The sequence below is a fragment of the Armigeres subalbatus genome, chromosome 3 (assembly GCF_024139115.2).
Source record: "Armigeres subalbatus isolate Guangzhou_Male chromosome 3, GZ_Asu_2, whole genome shotgun sequence".
NCBI classification, from domain to species: domain Eukaryota; kingdom Metazoa; phylum Arthropoda; class Insecta; order Diptera; family Culicidae; genus Armigeres; species Armigeres subalbatus.
Window position 1 is genome coordinate 87,383,177 of NC_085141.1, and position 12,525 is coordinate 87,395,701.

The 12,525-nt window shown below is 38.1% G+C and overlaps 1 protein-coding gene across 1 annotated transcript; it reads left to right on the forward strand.

Moving 5' to 3' along the window:
- The first annotated feature begins 3,092 nt into the window (after positions 1-3,092).
- LOC134221794 (uncharacterized) lies at positions 3,093-5,254 on the forward strand. The gene is made up of 3 exons (XM_062700975.1): positions 3,093-3,379; positions 4,788-5,151; positions 5,204-5,254. The coding sequence occupies exons 1-3, from the start codon at positions 3,117-3,119 to the stop codon at positions 5,252-5,254; spliced, it is 678 nt and encodes a 225-aa protein (XP_062556959.1). The 5' UTR covers positions 3,093-3,116.
- Positions 5,255-12,525: the final 7,271 nt, after the last annotated feature.

The following is a 12,525-nucleotide window of genomic DNA, read 5'->3' on the forward strand; positions in this document are numbered from 1 at the left end:
TCGTCAGTTTTGTCGTTCGAAAGGAATCAGCATTGAAGCAACCGTCCCATACAGTCCGCAACAGAATGGCGTGGCAGAACGAATGAACCGCACGTTGCTGGAGAAATCGCGGTCAATGATTTATGATGCCAGTTTGCCTAAATCCATGTGGGGCGAGGCAGTATTAACTGCAGCTTATGTGAGTAATCGAAGTCCGACATCAGCTCTAGAAAACAAAATAACACCATTTGAAGCATGGTACGGCAAGAAGCCCAATATTGATAAAATGCGAATTTTCGGGTCGGTGGTGTACACCTTAGTACCAAAAGAGAAGCGTGGTAAGTTGGATTCGAGATCGGAGAAAAACATCATGGTCGGCTACACCACGAATGGATATAGAATTTGGGATTCACGCTAGAAGAAGATTTTCATATCAAGAGACGTGATATTCGATGAGAGCCAATGTGGTACTCAACATGAACACCAGATGTTATATAAAAGATATACGGAATCAGAAATATCAGAAGAAGTTGAAGAATTGCAACCAAATCCTGATAACCAAGATATTGTGGAACTGACAAATAATCAAACTGATGAAGAGCATGAACAAGTAGAAGATTACCTAACTTCTGATGACGAGGACAGTATCAATGACTCAACAAACGACGCGCTCCCTTCGCAATCAGAACGTGATGATTGCTCTGCAAACACACTCACGAGGCGAAGCGGACGGGAGAGCAGACTTCCCGGTAAGTTACTAGATTTTATTACCGGTTCGAGAGCATCTACTGCTGCAGAATGTTTCTCAGGTAAATACAATAACGGCTATACTGATTCGACGATGGCTTTTGCGCTGAATGCTGAAACGTTCGTGGATGACTTGCCAAGTACGATCATTGGGCTGCAGAAACGGAACGACTGGAACCATTGGAAGGATGCCATCAAAAGTGAGCTGGAGTCGTTGCATAAAAATAAAACGTGGGAGCTAGTTCCGAAACCCCAAGGAAAGAATATTGTCGATTGTCGATGGGTATTCAAAATCAAAAAAGACGAAGCTGGAAATATCGACCGTTATAAAGCTCGTTTGGTTGCCAAGGGTTATTCTCAGAAGAAAGGCTTCGATTATGACGAGACGTATGCACCAGTAGCCAAGGGAACAACAGTACGTGTGCTATTAGCAGTGGCAAATCAAATGAAGTACCATATCCACCAAATGGATGTAAAAACCGCGTTCCTCAACGGAACATTGAAAGAGGAAATATTTATGCATCAACCAGAGGGGTTTGGGAAAACAGATCCAAGTCTTGTGTGCCGACTGAAGAAATCACTCTATGGACTGAAGCAAGCTCCTCGAAGCTGGAATTCGGAGTTTCACAACTTTATGTTGCAGCTTGAATTCAAAAGATCAAATTTGGATAGCTGCCTCTACTCGTGGAGAAAACAAGGGGGCGTGATATATATTCTTCTCTATGTCGATGACATCATCCTTGTGTCTAACCGTTTGAACTTGATAAAAGATATGAAGAATAAATTCGCATCAAAATTCGAAATGACTGACGTTGGAGAATTGAAGTTTTTCCTAGGTCTAAAGATTGATCGAGATCAAGATGAAAGAACTTTGAAGATAAGTCAACCAAAGTATGTCAAGGACCTGTTGCGACGTTTTGGTATGAGTGAATGCAAACCAATATCTACGCCGTTGGATGCAAACTATAAATTAGCAAGACGTCAAGATGAACCTGTCACTTCTGAACCATACCGTGAGTTGATAGGATGTTTGACATATCTAGCACTTTCATCAAGACCGGACATCAGTGCAGCCGTCAACTATTTCAGCAAGTTTCAATCTGCACCTACGAATGTACACTGGATTCATCTCAAACGTATTCTTCGTTACTTGAAAGGGACTGTGGATCATGGCTTAGTATTTCAGGCGAACGATAATTCGGAACCACTCAAGGGATACGCTGACGCTGACTGGGGTAATGATCCAGATGACCGTAAATCAATTTCTGGAAACGTTTTCCAAGTTTTCGATGCGACAGTTTCATGGATGACCCGGAAGCAGAATACAGTAGCCCTTTCTTCGACGGAGGCTGAGTACGTTGCACTTAGCAATGCCATATATGAAGCAATTTGGTTACGAAATCTTATTCTGGAATTTGGAATCAAATTACAACATGCTGTACCGCTATTTGAAGACAATCAGTCATGTATTTCTATCGCCGAAGAACCACGGGACCATAAAAGAATGAAGCATGTGGACATCCGCTACAACTTTATTCGGGATAAACTACAAGAGGGACTTTTCAAGATACACTATATACCTACAAATGAGCAGTTAGCAAACCTGTTCACTAAAGGATTGGCGCGTGGACCGTTTGAGAAATTGAGAACTAAGTTAAGGCTGTTCGGTTGAGAAGGGGTGTTGAATAGCAACCGAGCGCTATGAGCTAGCAACATTAAATAACAATTACTGCAGTAGGCTAGAACTTGAAAGAATAAAATTATGTCACTTCCATTGTTACCGTTACACAAACCAGACCTGTTTTACTACCAACTCTGCCTATCTCAATAGGAATCACCTTTTAGAAAAATGCCAGAGCCCAGAACAAAAACCATTTATTATACAGTTTTCCACGCCAAAAAAAAATTGCAAATCAATAGGGGAAAAGACGGCTTTGGCAGGTTTTGTTCTATTATTGTCAGGGGGATTTTTGTAGACCAAATTTTATGAATTTTGGCTAAAATATTCTTTGATATGCAAAGAATGTTTAGGCCAAATTTGAGCATAATCAGTCATAAAATAACCCCCTGACAATAATAGAACAAAACCTGCCAAAGCCGTCATTCCCCCTAGTTAATTGATTGTTCTAATGGTTTCACTATTGTGGTGACACAAAATTGATTATATGTATAGGAAGTTTAATTAAATAAACAATTTGATCAAGGTAATGTCACGTTTTGACAGGGCAATGTAGTGTACAAATGAGTTTGATTAAAAATATGTTTTAAAAAATTAATTAACTTAGGAGACACAGGCATCAGAGTACTTAAAGCCAAATTATTGATGATAATAAATTCAGTCTTAAGTGATATTTGAGCACGGCAAGTCAAGTGTCTTTCAATAGCTCCAAATGGAGCTGAACAATTCGGATGCCTCCGAAGATGGCGTCAGTATATCCGCCGATTGGAGGGGTTCCGGTGACGAGGCTCCCGTCGAGTTCAGCGTTCTCCCATCGGTAGATTCTCCATCCAACTTCCGGCGTGGATCATTCAAATCAGGTTCCGCTCCTGTTCCGCAACACCGTGCCAAGCTCCGACGGTATGCGACTGACGAATCTAGCTGGAGGATCGAGGAAGATTCGAGCCACTACAATGGCGCAAATGCTCCCAAAACGTGAGTAAAGTGATTTTTTTTAAATAGTCAAGATTGCTTGTAATGTCGGTTTGTTGGACGAATTTGAATCTTGGTAGTGCAGTTCTCTCAGTACTGAAATTGTGTTTTTTTTAAAGAAATACTGAATTTGAGTTAATTTTGAAGTGTGTTCTCACAGTACAAGAGTTGTGTTAGTTTGTTGAGGAAATTCAAAATATGCACGAAAGTATCTGATGTTTTCGGTGAAACCAAATGGAAAATTTTCAGTTGATTTTTCATCGATCGGTATTGTTATTTTCTATCAACGTATCCATGAGCAACACACTTATAGAAACCAACAAAGTTGACGCGTACAGGATAGTGGATCATGAAGAAAAGTGATTTCTGTTTTCCAAAAAAAATAATAAGAATTGTTGAAAATGACGGTTTACCAAGATAGATTTGAATCGTTTAGGTGTGATATTTGTATTTTCCAATCAATTTGTCTAAATTAAAAAAAAAAAACAGTGTGATAGTGGGTTATGGTGTTATTTAAAAATGTGCATGAAATAATTTAATATTTTCAATGAAACAGAGCTATCGCACTCTGGAAGGTGCATGGCGAATAAAAACTACTTTTGAAACAAAAAGGCCACATTTGTTTTTTTCATTACTATTTAGATGAAGCGATTGAACCTTGAGAGGCTGATGACGACATAAGTGGTCTAACATTACTGAGTGGTTGGACTATCGCACTCTGGGAGGTGCATAGCAAAAAAAAAAGACTTATCACTATCGAACTCTGGGAGGTTCATGGTGAAGTAAATGTTTCAAAGCAGCCCAAGCTACAGAACTATCGCACTCAGGGAGGTGCATAGCATAAGAGAAAACTTACTATCGAACTCTGGGAGGTTCATGGTATAGTAAACGATTGTTAACAGTCTCAAGGTATAAAGCTATCGCACTTTGGGAGGTGCATAGTAAGAGACAATTCACTATCGTGCTCTGGGAGGTACATTAGGCTTTCAGCGGTCGTGTACGTACACGCACGTTTCACTCACACTTTTACTCGGTTTGTTTGCAACCACGAGCAGCTGTCACGGCAAAATCAAATGGGATTGTTTGCAACCACGAACCTGCGTTCGTGTTGGTGAGAAATGTCGACGAGACCCTAATAGTGAAGTTACTTGTCTTTCATATTCTCGAGCAAAAGTACTTTAGTACTTTGCGAGGTGCAAATCTGATATGATCGTTATCGAATCGAATTTTTTTTTCAAAAAGCTATGATACAGTTACTTTGAGTTGTGATACGAAAAATATTTAGAGAGAGACTAGACCTAAAATACTTGTTCGTACTGATTGCGGTCCCTCTATATTCAAATCTCTTGAAATAAATTTGTTTGTTCTTCTGCTATACTAAAATTGGTATCTAATTTTTATTTATTAATAGAGCTCAAAAGAAATCAATAAAACAGCGAATGAAGTTATTAAAAAAAGCATTGAAAAAACAGACAAAAATAAGTGCGACTTTAGCAGAAAAACTTAAACTGTCATCAGAAACGAGGCAGCGTTCTCAATGTGCAACGGTTTCCAATACTGACGATTTCCGCAATGTCATGAATTCTACTTCTAATGAAATGCCAAATACAAGACATAATAGTGTTTCGAATGAATCTTCATTACTCAGTTGCATGAATAACTTTTCAATTGCATCCCTCAATGTACCGGAATGTAAATCCTCTGATGGAGACGAAGAGATTGACAGAAAAACGTTTGAGAAATGGAAAGACACGCCAGAAGCTTCTATACAACTGGTTGGAGTTTCAGATGAATCAACTAAAATGAGAATTTTCAAAATCAAGGCAGGTTTTAAGCTTGATGGTACAGTATCTGCCCATGATTTTCCAAACCCAGTGACGCATCAATATTCCAATGCTATGGCAAGATTAACAAGTTTGTTCAGCTCACGTGACTACTGTCTAATGCAACGTCAGAAGCTTCGATCAATTACTCAAAACGCAGATGAAACGGATTTGAAATTTGTCAAACGGGTGATTGCGGCTGCTAAGCTATGTAACTTCGGGGAAGAACAATTACTGGAAAATGTAGTATTTATAATACAATCGTCTGCGGTAAACATTAAAGTTCGGGAAGCGAGCCGTAAGGTGCTCAGAAAAGGAGGTAACTTAACATCACTTCTTGATAAGATACAAGCATGTGAAATGGAGAAGTTAAACGAAGAAATGTACAGGAAAAACCACAGGAAAACAAACAACGCAGAAGTAGCGGCAGTATCGTATTCTCATAAAACTGAAACCGGCTCTCAAGTGAAAGGATATGGAAGTAGCTATCACAGGTATTTATTTTTTTCTCTTTTGTTATATATCCGATAAACCTAAATTTCACAAGTTAATAATTCATGCAACATTATAGTCGACCGTTTATTCGGAAATGGGATTTGTCGCAACAAAAAGGGCAACATTTCCGTCAAAGTGTTAAATACGAAAACCGAAATCCTTGCACAAGATGTACAAGTACTCGTCATTTGACTTCAGAATGTCATGCCATTGACAAAATTTGCAGAAAATGCCATCGCAAAGGTCATTTGGAGCGTGCATGTGGCATTATACCAGCATCGACACACAACACAATGAAAAGGAAAAATGATGACCAACAGCAGGGGCCTCCACCCAAAGTTCGTCAAATTGCAGCGGTCTCCCAAACAGACTTGCTTGTCGATAAACCAGTTGTAAGTAGTGAGGATTCATACTGAGCTAATTGAAATCTGTTATCCTACACTATATATAATTTGCTAAATTTGCTATGTTATTCAAATATAAAATATAATAAATATGGAATGTATTATTAGATGATTGGGAGTTAAGGTTTTAACCTTTGCATTATAACACAACTAACACAATTCTATGATGTGAGGATAGCAAGGTTTTGTTATAAATGAACGAAATCAATGTTTTAAGTGATCCTTTTGATTTTTCAGGAAGCAAATCATGCAATCAATATTTCCAAAAAAGATTGTAATTGTGTCATTGTTGGTTATATCGCCAATTGTGCTATATCATTTTTGATCGATTCGGGGGCAGAAGTTAATACAATTGATTCAAATACGTTCAATCTCTTAAAAAAATGCAACGTGTCATCCAGATCTCTTTACTGTATAACAGAAGGATCAGATAAAAATCTCAAAGGATATGCTACTTCAAGAAACATCAATGTTCTAGCCACATTTGTTGCGGAGTTGGTAGTTTCTGAAGATCGTCCTACATTTTTTGAAAAATTCTACGTCATTGCCGACGCTAGACCGTTACTGGGAAGAAATACTGCAATTCGCTATAGTGTTCTTCAAGTGGGTTTGAACGTCCCCATTTTAAATTCACCTAACGCTTTGTGCCGCGACAAGTTGTTTGCAGGAGAAATTTGCAATGTTTCAGAAGAATTTCCCAAATTCAATGTACCACCGGTAGTTCTTGCATATGACAGAACTAAACCTCCCAGCAGAAATATCTACACCAGTATTCCGCCTGCATTCAAAGATGAAACAAATCGTCGTTTGCAAGATCTGTTGTTATCGGGAATTATCGAAGAAGTTACTGAAGAAATGGATAAATCCTTTTGTTCATCTTTGCTGGTCGTACCAAAAGGCAAAAATGACATCAGATTAGTCGTAGATTTACGAGGACCAAACAAATGCATTATTAGAACACCTTTTCGCATGCCGACTTTGGAAGACATAGTTTCTAAATTAAATGGTGCAATGTGGTTTTCTAGCATTGATCTTACCAACGCTTTCTTCCACGTTGTGTTAGACCCCAGTTCCAGGCATTTGACGATTTTTTTTGCCGGGGAATCAACATACAGATTTATGCGACTACCATTCGGTTTGTGTAATGCGCCGGATATTTTTCAAGAAATACTGCAAACGGTCGTGTTAGCTGACAGCGAAGGCGTGGTAAATTATTTAGACGATGTTCTTATATTTGGTAACACGAAGGAAGAACATGATGCGAACTTAAAGGCAGTATTGGACAAGTTACATCAACATGGAGTAAAACTAAATGAGAAAAAATGCGTTTTTAGACAGCAGTCCGTGAAGTTCATAGGTTTTATGATAACTAAAGATGGTTTGAGTTTAGATGAAGAGAAACTGAAAGCGATACGTGAATTCAGACGTCCAGAATCTCAACAAGAGGTAAAAAGTTTTCTAGGACTCATGAATTTCACAGAGCGCTTCATCTTCAAAATAGCGGAAAAGACATACAAACTGAGATTGCTTGCTAAATCGGACAAATTTTACTGGACAAAGGATGAAGATGACGAGTTCAATTTTTTGAAATACGAAGCGCTTAAATCAATTCAGAAGCTGGGATATTTCGACTACAAGGATAGAACAGAATTATATGTAGACGCTTCTCCAATAGGTCTTGGAGCTGTGCTAGTACAGTTTAACGAAAATGGAACACCCCTGTATAATATCTTGTGCTTCCAAATCCCTAACATCAACGGAAACAAAGTATCCACACACGCACCAGGCAGCCTTAGCCATGGTTTGGGGCATCGCGCGTTTCAGATTCTATTTATTGGGAATTTCTTTCGTTGTTCGAACTGACTCTGAAGCAAATGAATTCATTTTTGGAAGCGCTTTCCGAACCGGCAAAAGAGCTTTGTCTCGCGCAGAAGGTTGGGCGTTACGATTGCAATCATACGACTTCACTGTGAAATATATACCAGGTTACCTCAATGTTGCTGACGCATTGTCTAGGCTGATCGCAGGATCAAAAATTGATGAATCTTTCGATGAGGACAACGATAAGCATTTACTTTACGTTCTAGATGCTGGATCAATGAATATTACATGGAGTGATATTGATCTTGCTTCAGAATGTGATGAAGAGCTCGAGATCGTTAGGCTGGCACTTAAATCCAGTAAATGGCCTCCGAATCTAGGTCGCTACGAAGCTCATGCTAAAAATCTCCGAAATTTGGGTCCCCGGGTTTTTAAAGAAGACAAAGTAATACTTCCTAAAAGACCTCGCGATAAAGCTTTAAAAACAGCACATCAGGGTCATATTGGTTGCGCTGCAATGAAGAGAATAATACGCGACTACTTTTGGTGGCCTGGGCTGAGCCATGACGTTGAAGAGTTCGTAAAAAAGTGTTAAACATGTTTGATTATTTCAAGAAGAAATCCGCCAATACCATTGTCTAGTAGAGAATTGCCAGATGGACCATGGGAAATAATTCAAATTGATTTCCTGTCAGTTCCAAAATGTGGCTCGGGAGAATTTCTTGTGGCTGTAGACACTTATTCAAGATATATCTCTGTCATTGAAATAAAATGCATTGACGCCAAGAACACGAACCTAGCACTGAATCGGATATTTTTCACTTGGGGCCTACCGTTAATAATGCAAAGTGACAATGGGCCACCATTTCAAAGTTACGAGTTTGTCAATCACTGGGAGGCTAAAGGGGTCAAGGTCAGAAAATCCATACCTCTAAGTCCGCAATCGAATGGTGTAGTGGAAAGACAAAATCAAGGTATCATAAAGGCTATAACAGGAGCAATGCAAGATGAGACGAATTGGAAGCAGGCGTTGAATATCTATGTGCATACACATAATACCATGAAACCACATTCCCGTCTCGGTATTACACCGTTCGAACTACTTGTCGGATGGAAATATAGGGGTACATTCGTGAGCCTTTGGGTGCCTCCGAAACAGATCGACCGTGATGCCGTTCGAGATAAAGATGCAGAAGCAAAACTAGTCAGCAAAAAGTATGCAGATCTCCATAGGGGAGCGAAAGAATCTAATATAACAATTGGCGACAGGGTGTTATTGGCCACTAAAAGGCATTGCAAGACTGACCCAACATTTTCAAAGGAGAAATACACGATTATTGCGAGAGATGGCGCCAAGGTTATTATTCAAAGCGATAGAGGTGTGCAAATTACAAGAAATATTCAGGATGTTAAAAGTATATCAAATTTTGAAGTAAGTCGTATCTTTTCATAATTTTTGTTTGCTGTCTCTTTTTACTCAATTTATATTTTAATCTTTCGTATATTACTTGTTCACTATTTATCTTATTAACGCAGTTGAGTCACAAGAATCCTTGGAAGCATCAAGCAAGGAAGATCGAGCACTCATGTTTGGATCAGACAATGAGCAACTGATGGACAGTAACCCTGTGGAGCATAACGAACAGCAGGACATAAACATTTCCAGACCTAGAAGAAATATTCAGAAACCCAGTAGATTTAAAAATATGTTCATGTATCATGTATATCAATAATCAGTAGGGGTAGTAAAGAATGTAGTGTACAAATGAGTTTGATTAAAAATATGTTTTAAAAAATTAATTAACTTAGGAGACACAGGCATCAGAGTACTTAAAGCCAAATTATTGATGATAATAAATTCAGTCTTAAGTGATATTTGAGCACGGCAAGTCAAGTGTCTTTCAATAGCTCCAAATGGAGCTGAACAATTCGGATGCCTCCGAAGATGGCGTCAGTATATCCAGGGTTGTTACGGAGATCCAGAAATATTTTCCGCGCCAAATCCGCGCCGACTAAAATCAAATCCGCGCCATTTCCGCGCGACATGAAATCCATTCCGCGCGATCCAGATCTAAATTCTAAGCAAATACACGTTAAATGTAAATTTTTGTATAACAATTTATTTAGCGTCTTCTCTAAAAGTTCTTTTTTTTACAATTATTACTGATTTTATATATTATTTAAAACTGCAAAATTTGTTTGTATCAAAATGCTAATAGGACTAATAAACCGGCAGTAAGTATTACAACCCTAAATGGCATTTTTCGCCACTAGAAGTACTGAATCTAAGGGAACAAGAACTAAAAGTCAAAACTATTTGCATAAGCACCGCTTTTTGGATTAGATGATAGCTTTGCCATGATTTGTTCCGTTGTTATCAGTTTTTTTGTTGATAGAACTTTATAAAATTCTGCACAAGGTACGTTGATTACAAATGAATGTTAAGGCCAGACTTGATCATAATTGATTAAAGATAAACATGCCAAATATTAAAATATCTGCCAAAACCGCAATTTCTTTTAAAGTAATAAATTAGGCAGCTTTGTTGTAGTTATTGATCACAAGACAAACTTGCTTAGATATTAAGGAATTAGACAATGAAGCTCCGTTTTTAAACAAAACTTCTGTGAAACAAATATTTGAATTCATATCAAGAAACAAATAATACAAAATCTAACATAGTTGCTCAAGCTCCGTTGATTTTTAAGTCAGAATCAAGCGTAAATTCCTTCAAAAAATCCAGAGGAATATTTTTAGAAATTTCAGAAGAAATTTCTTTGGAAATACGGCAGAATAATTTGCCTAAAGTTCAACAGAAATTAGTCCGTTATTTCTCCTTCAATTCTTATAACAAGCTTTTCTAAAAATTCACGCCGATTTTATTTACCATTCTTACAGGAATTTCATTTAAAAACTCCGAGAACTCCTGTAGAAATTCATTTTTCGTGCGCCGATTCATCCCAAAGATTTCTGCGGGTCATCCTCCGGAAATTCTCCAGGACATTTTCATGGGAATGTTTGCAGAAATCCCACTGCCCTTGGATCTGCTGTAGTGCAGAAGTTGCTCCAAATTGTCTGTGGATATTCTTCCGAGAACATCTGTGGGAATTTCTCTGAGTATTCTTACAAAAATTCCCCTGGGAAATTATTTTCTAATTCATTTGGGAATTTTGTCGAGTTCAAGTAAATTCTCCACAAATAACCTGCGGAATATCTTCAGAGCTTACTTGCAAAAATCCCTTCATGAATTCCTACGGAAATCGCTTTAGAAATTCTTGCAGAAATTGATTAGAGACTTCCTGCGGAAAAACTCCCGGTTCAATTTTTGAGCACTTATTAAAGAAATATCTGTGATCATCGCTATAACTCTTTTGTAAATTCAAGGCGGCATTCTTTTCGATTTTCTATAGTCATTCCTGCGGTCACCGCTCCAGGAAATTCCTCCAAAAATGTCTTCATAATTTTTCGGGTTTTTAATGCTGCAGAAATCCTCTTTACGCTGTGGAAATTTATTTGCAAGGAATTTATACAATGATCATCATAAAGTCCGTGTGGAAATTTCTTTAGGAAGTTTCTTCGTTTTCTTTTGGTAATTCTGTAAAATACCACCGGAGTTAACCGAAAATATCATAAAAAACCCAGATTAATCCACCTAGCGGTGATGATGCCTTTCTCGTGCGGTAAAAAAATAGTATTTTGGGCATTACTTCTGCGCCAATCGTCTGATCGGGCCAATATTCAATGGGAAATAATGAGACAAGATTCTGCGTCGAATGCAACCTGTTGCGAGGAAATCGGTTCAGGGTAAGTGCATTAAAAGTGAGCTAGATTTTTTTACGCGCTTTTTTCTGAGAAAAAGTATTTTGGACATAATTACCTAGCCCATTGTCCGATCCGTCCAATTTTCAATAGGAAACAATGGGGCAGAATACTGCGTCAAATGCAACCTGTTGCGAAGAAATCGGTCAAGGGGAAGTACAAAAAAAAAGTGAGCGAGACTTTTTGCTCTTTTGGTGCGCACATACACACACGCACATACACACACACACGCACACACACAGACATCACCTCAATTCGTCGAGCTGAGTCGATTGGTATATAACACTATGGGTCTCCGAGCCTTCTATAAAAAGTTTGTTTTTGGAGTAAACATATAGCCTTTACGTATACTTAGTATACGAGAAAGGCAAAAAAACCGCCAGAGCCCAGAAATAACTTTTGAAAATCATCTTCTAATTTTTGATCGACTTTCTGCGGAAGAAATTATTAAAATGAAGCATCTGCATTAAATCACAGAACATTTTTATGTTTTCAATTGTTGTATAAACCTTCATTCGTAATAAATGAATGTTATAAAGGAAATATAAAATGTTCCAATATTATGAAAGAATTCTTGACGTCTTTTGAAAAATGATATGCTGAGTGGTTCATCGTAAAAGAAACAACCAATCAGAAACTGACAAATATCTTGGAAATACGAAGAAATTGACAAGATGAAAATGGGTGTTCATGTCCTTCAATAGACATATGTCTTATATGACCATATGGTTTATGTGCGTCGTGTTTTAGAATGGATTAAAATGACAACAAGTGGCGTATCTCTCCT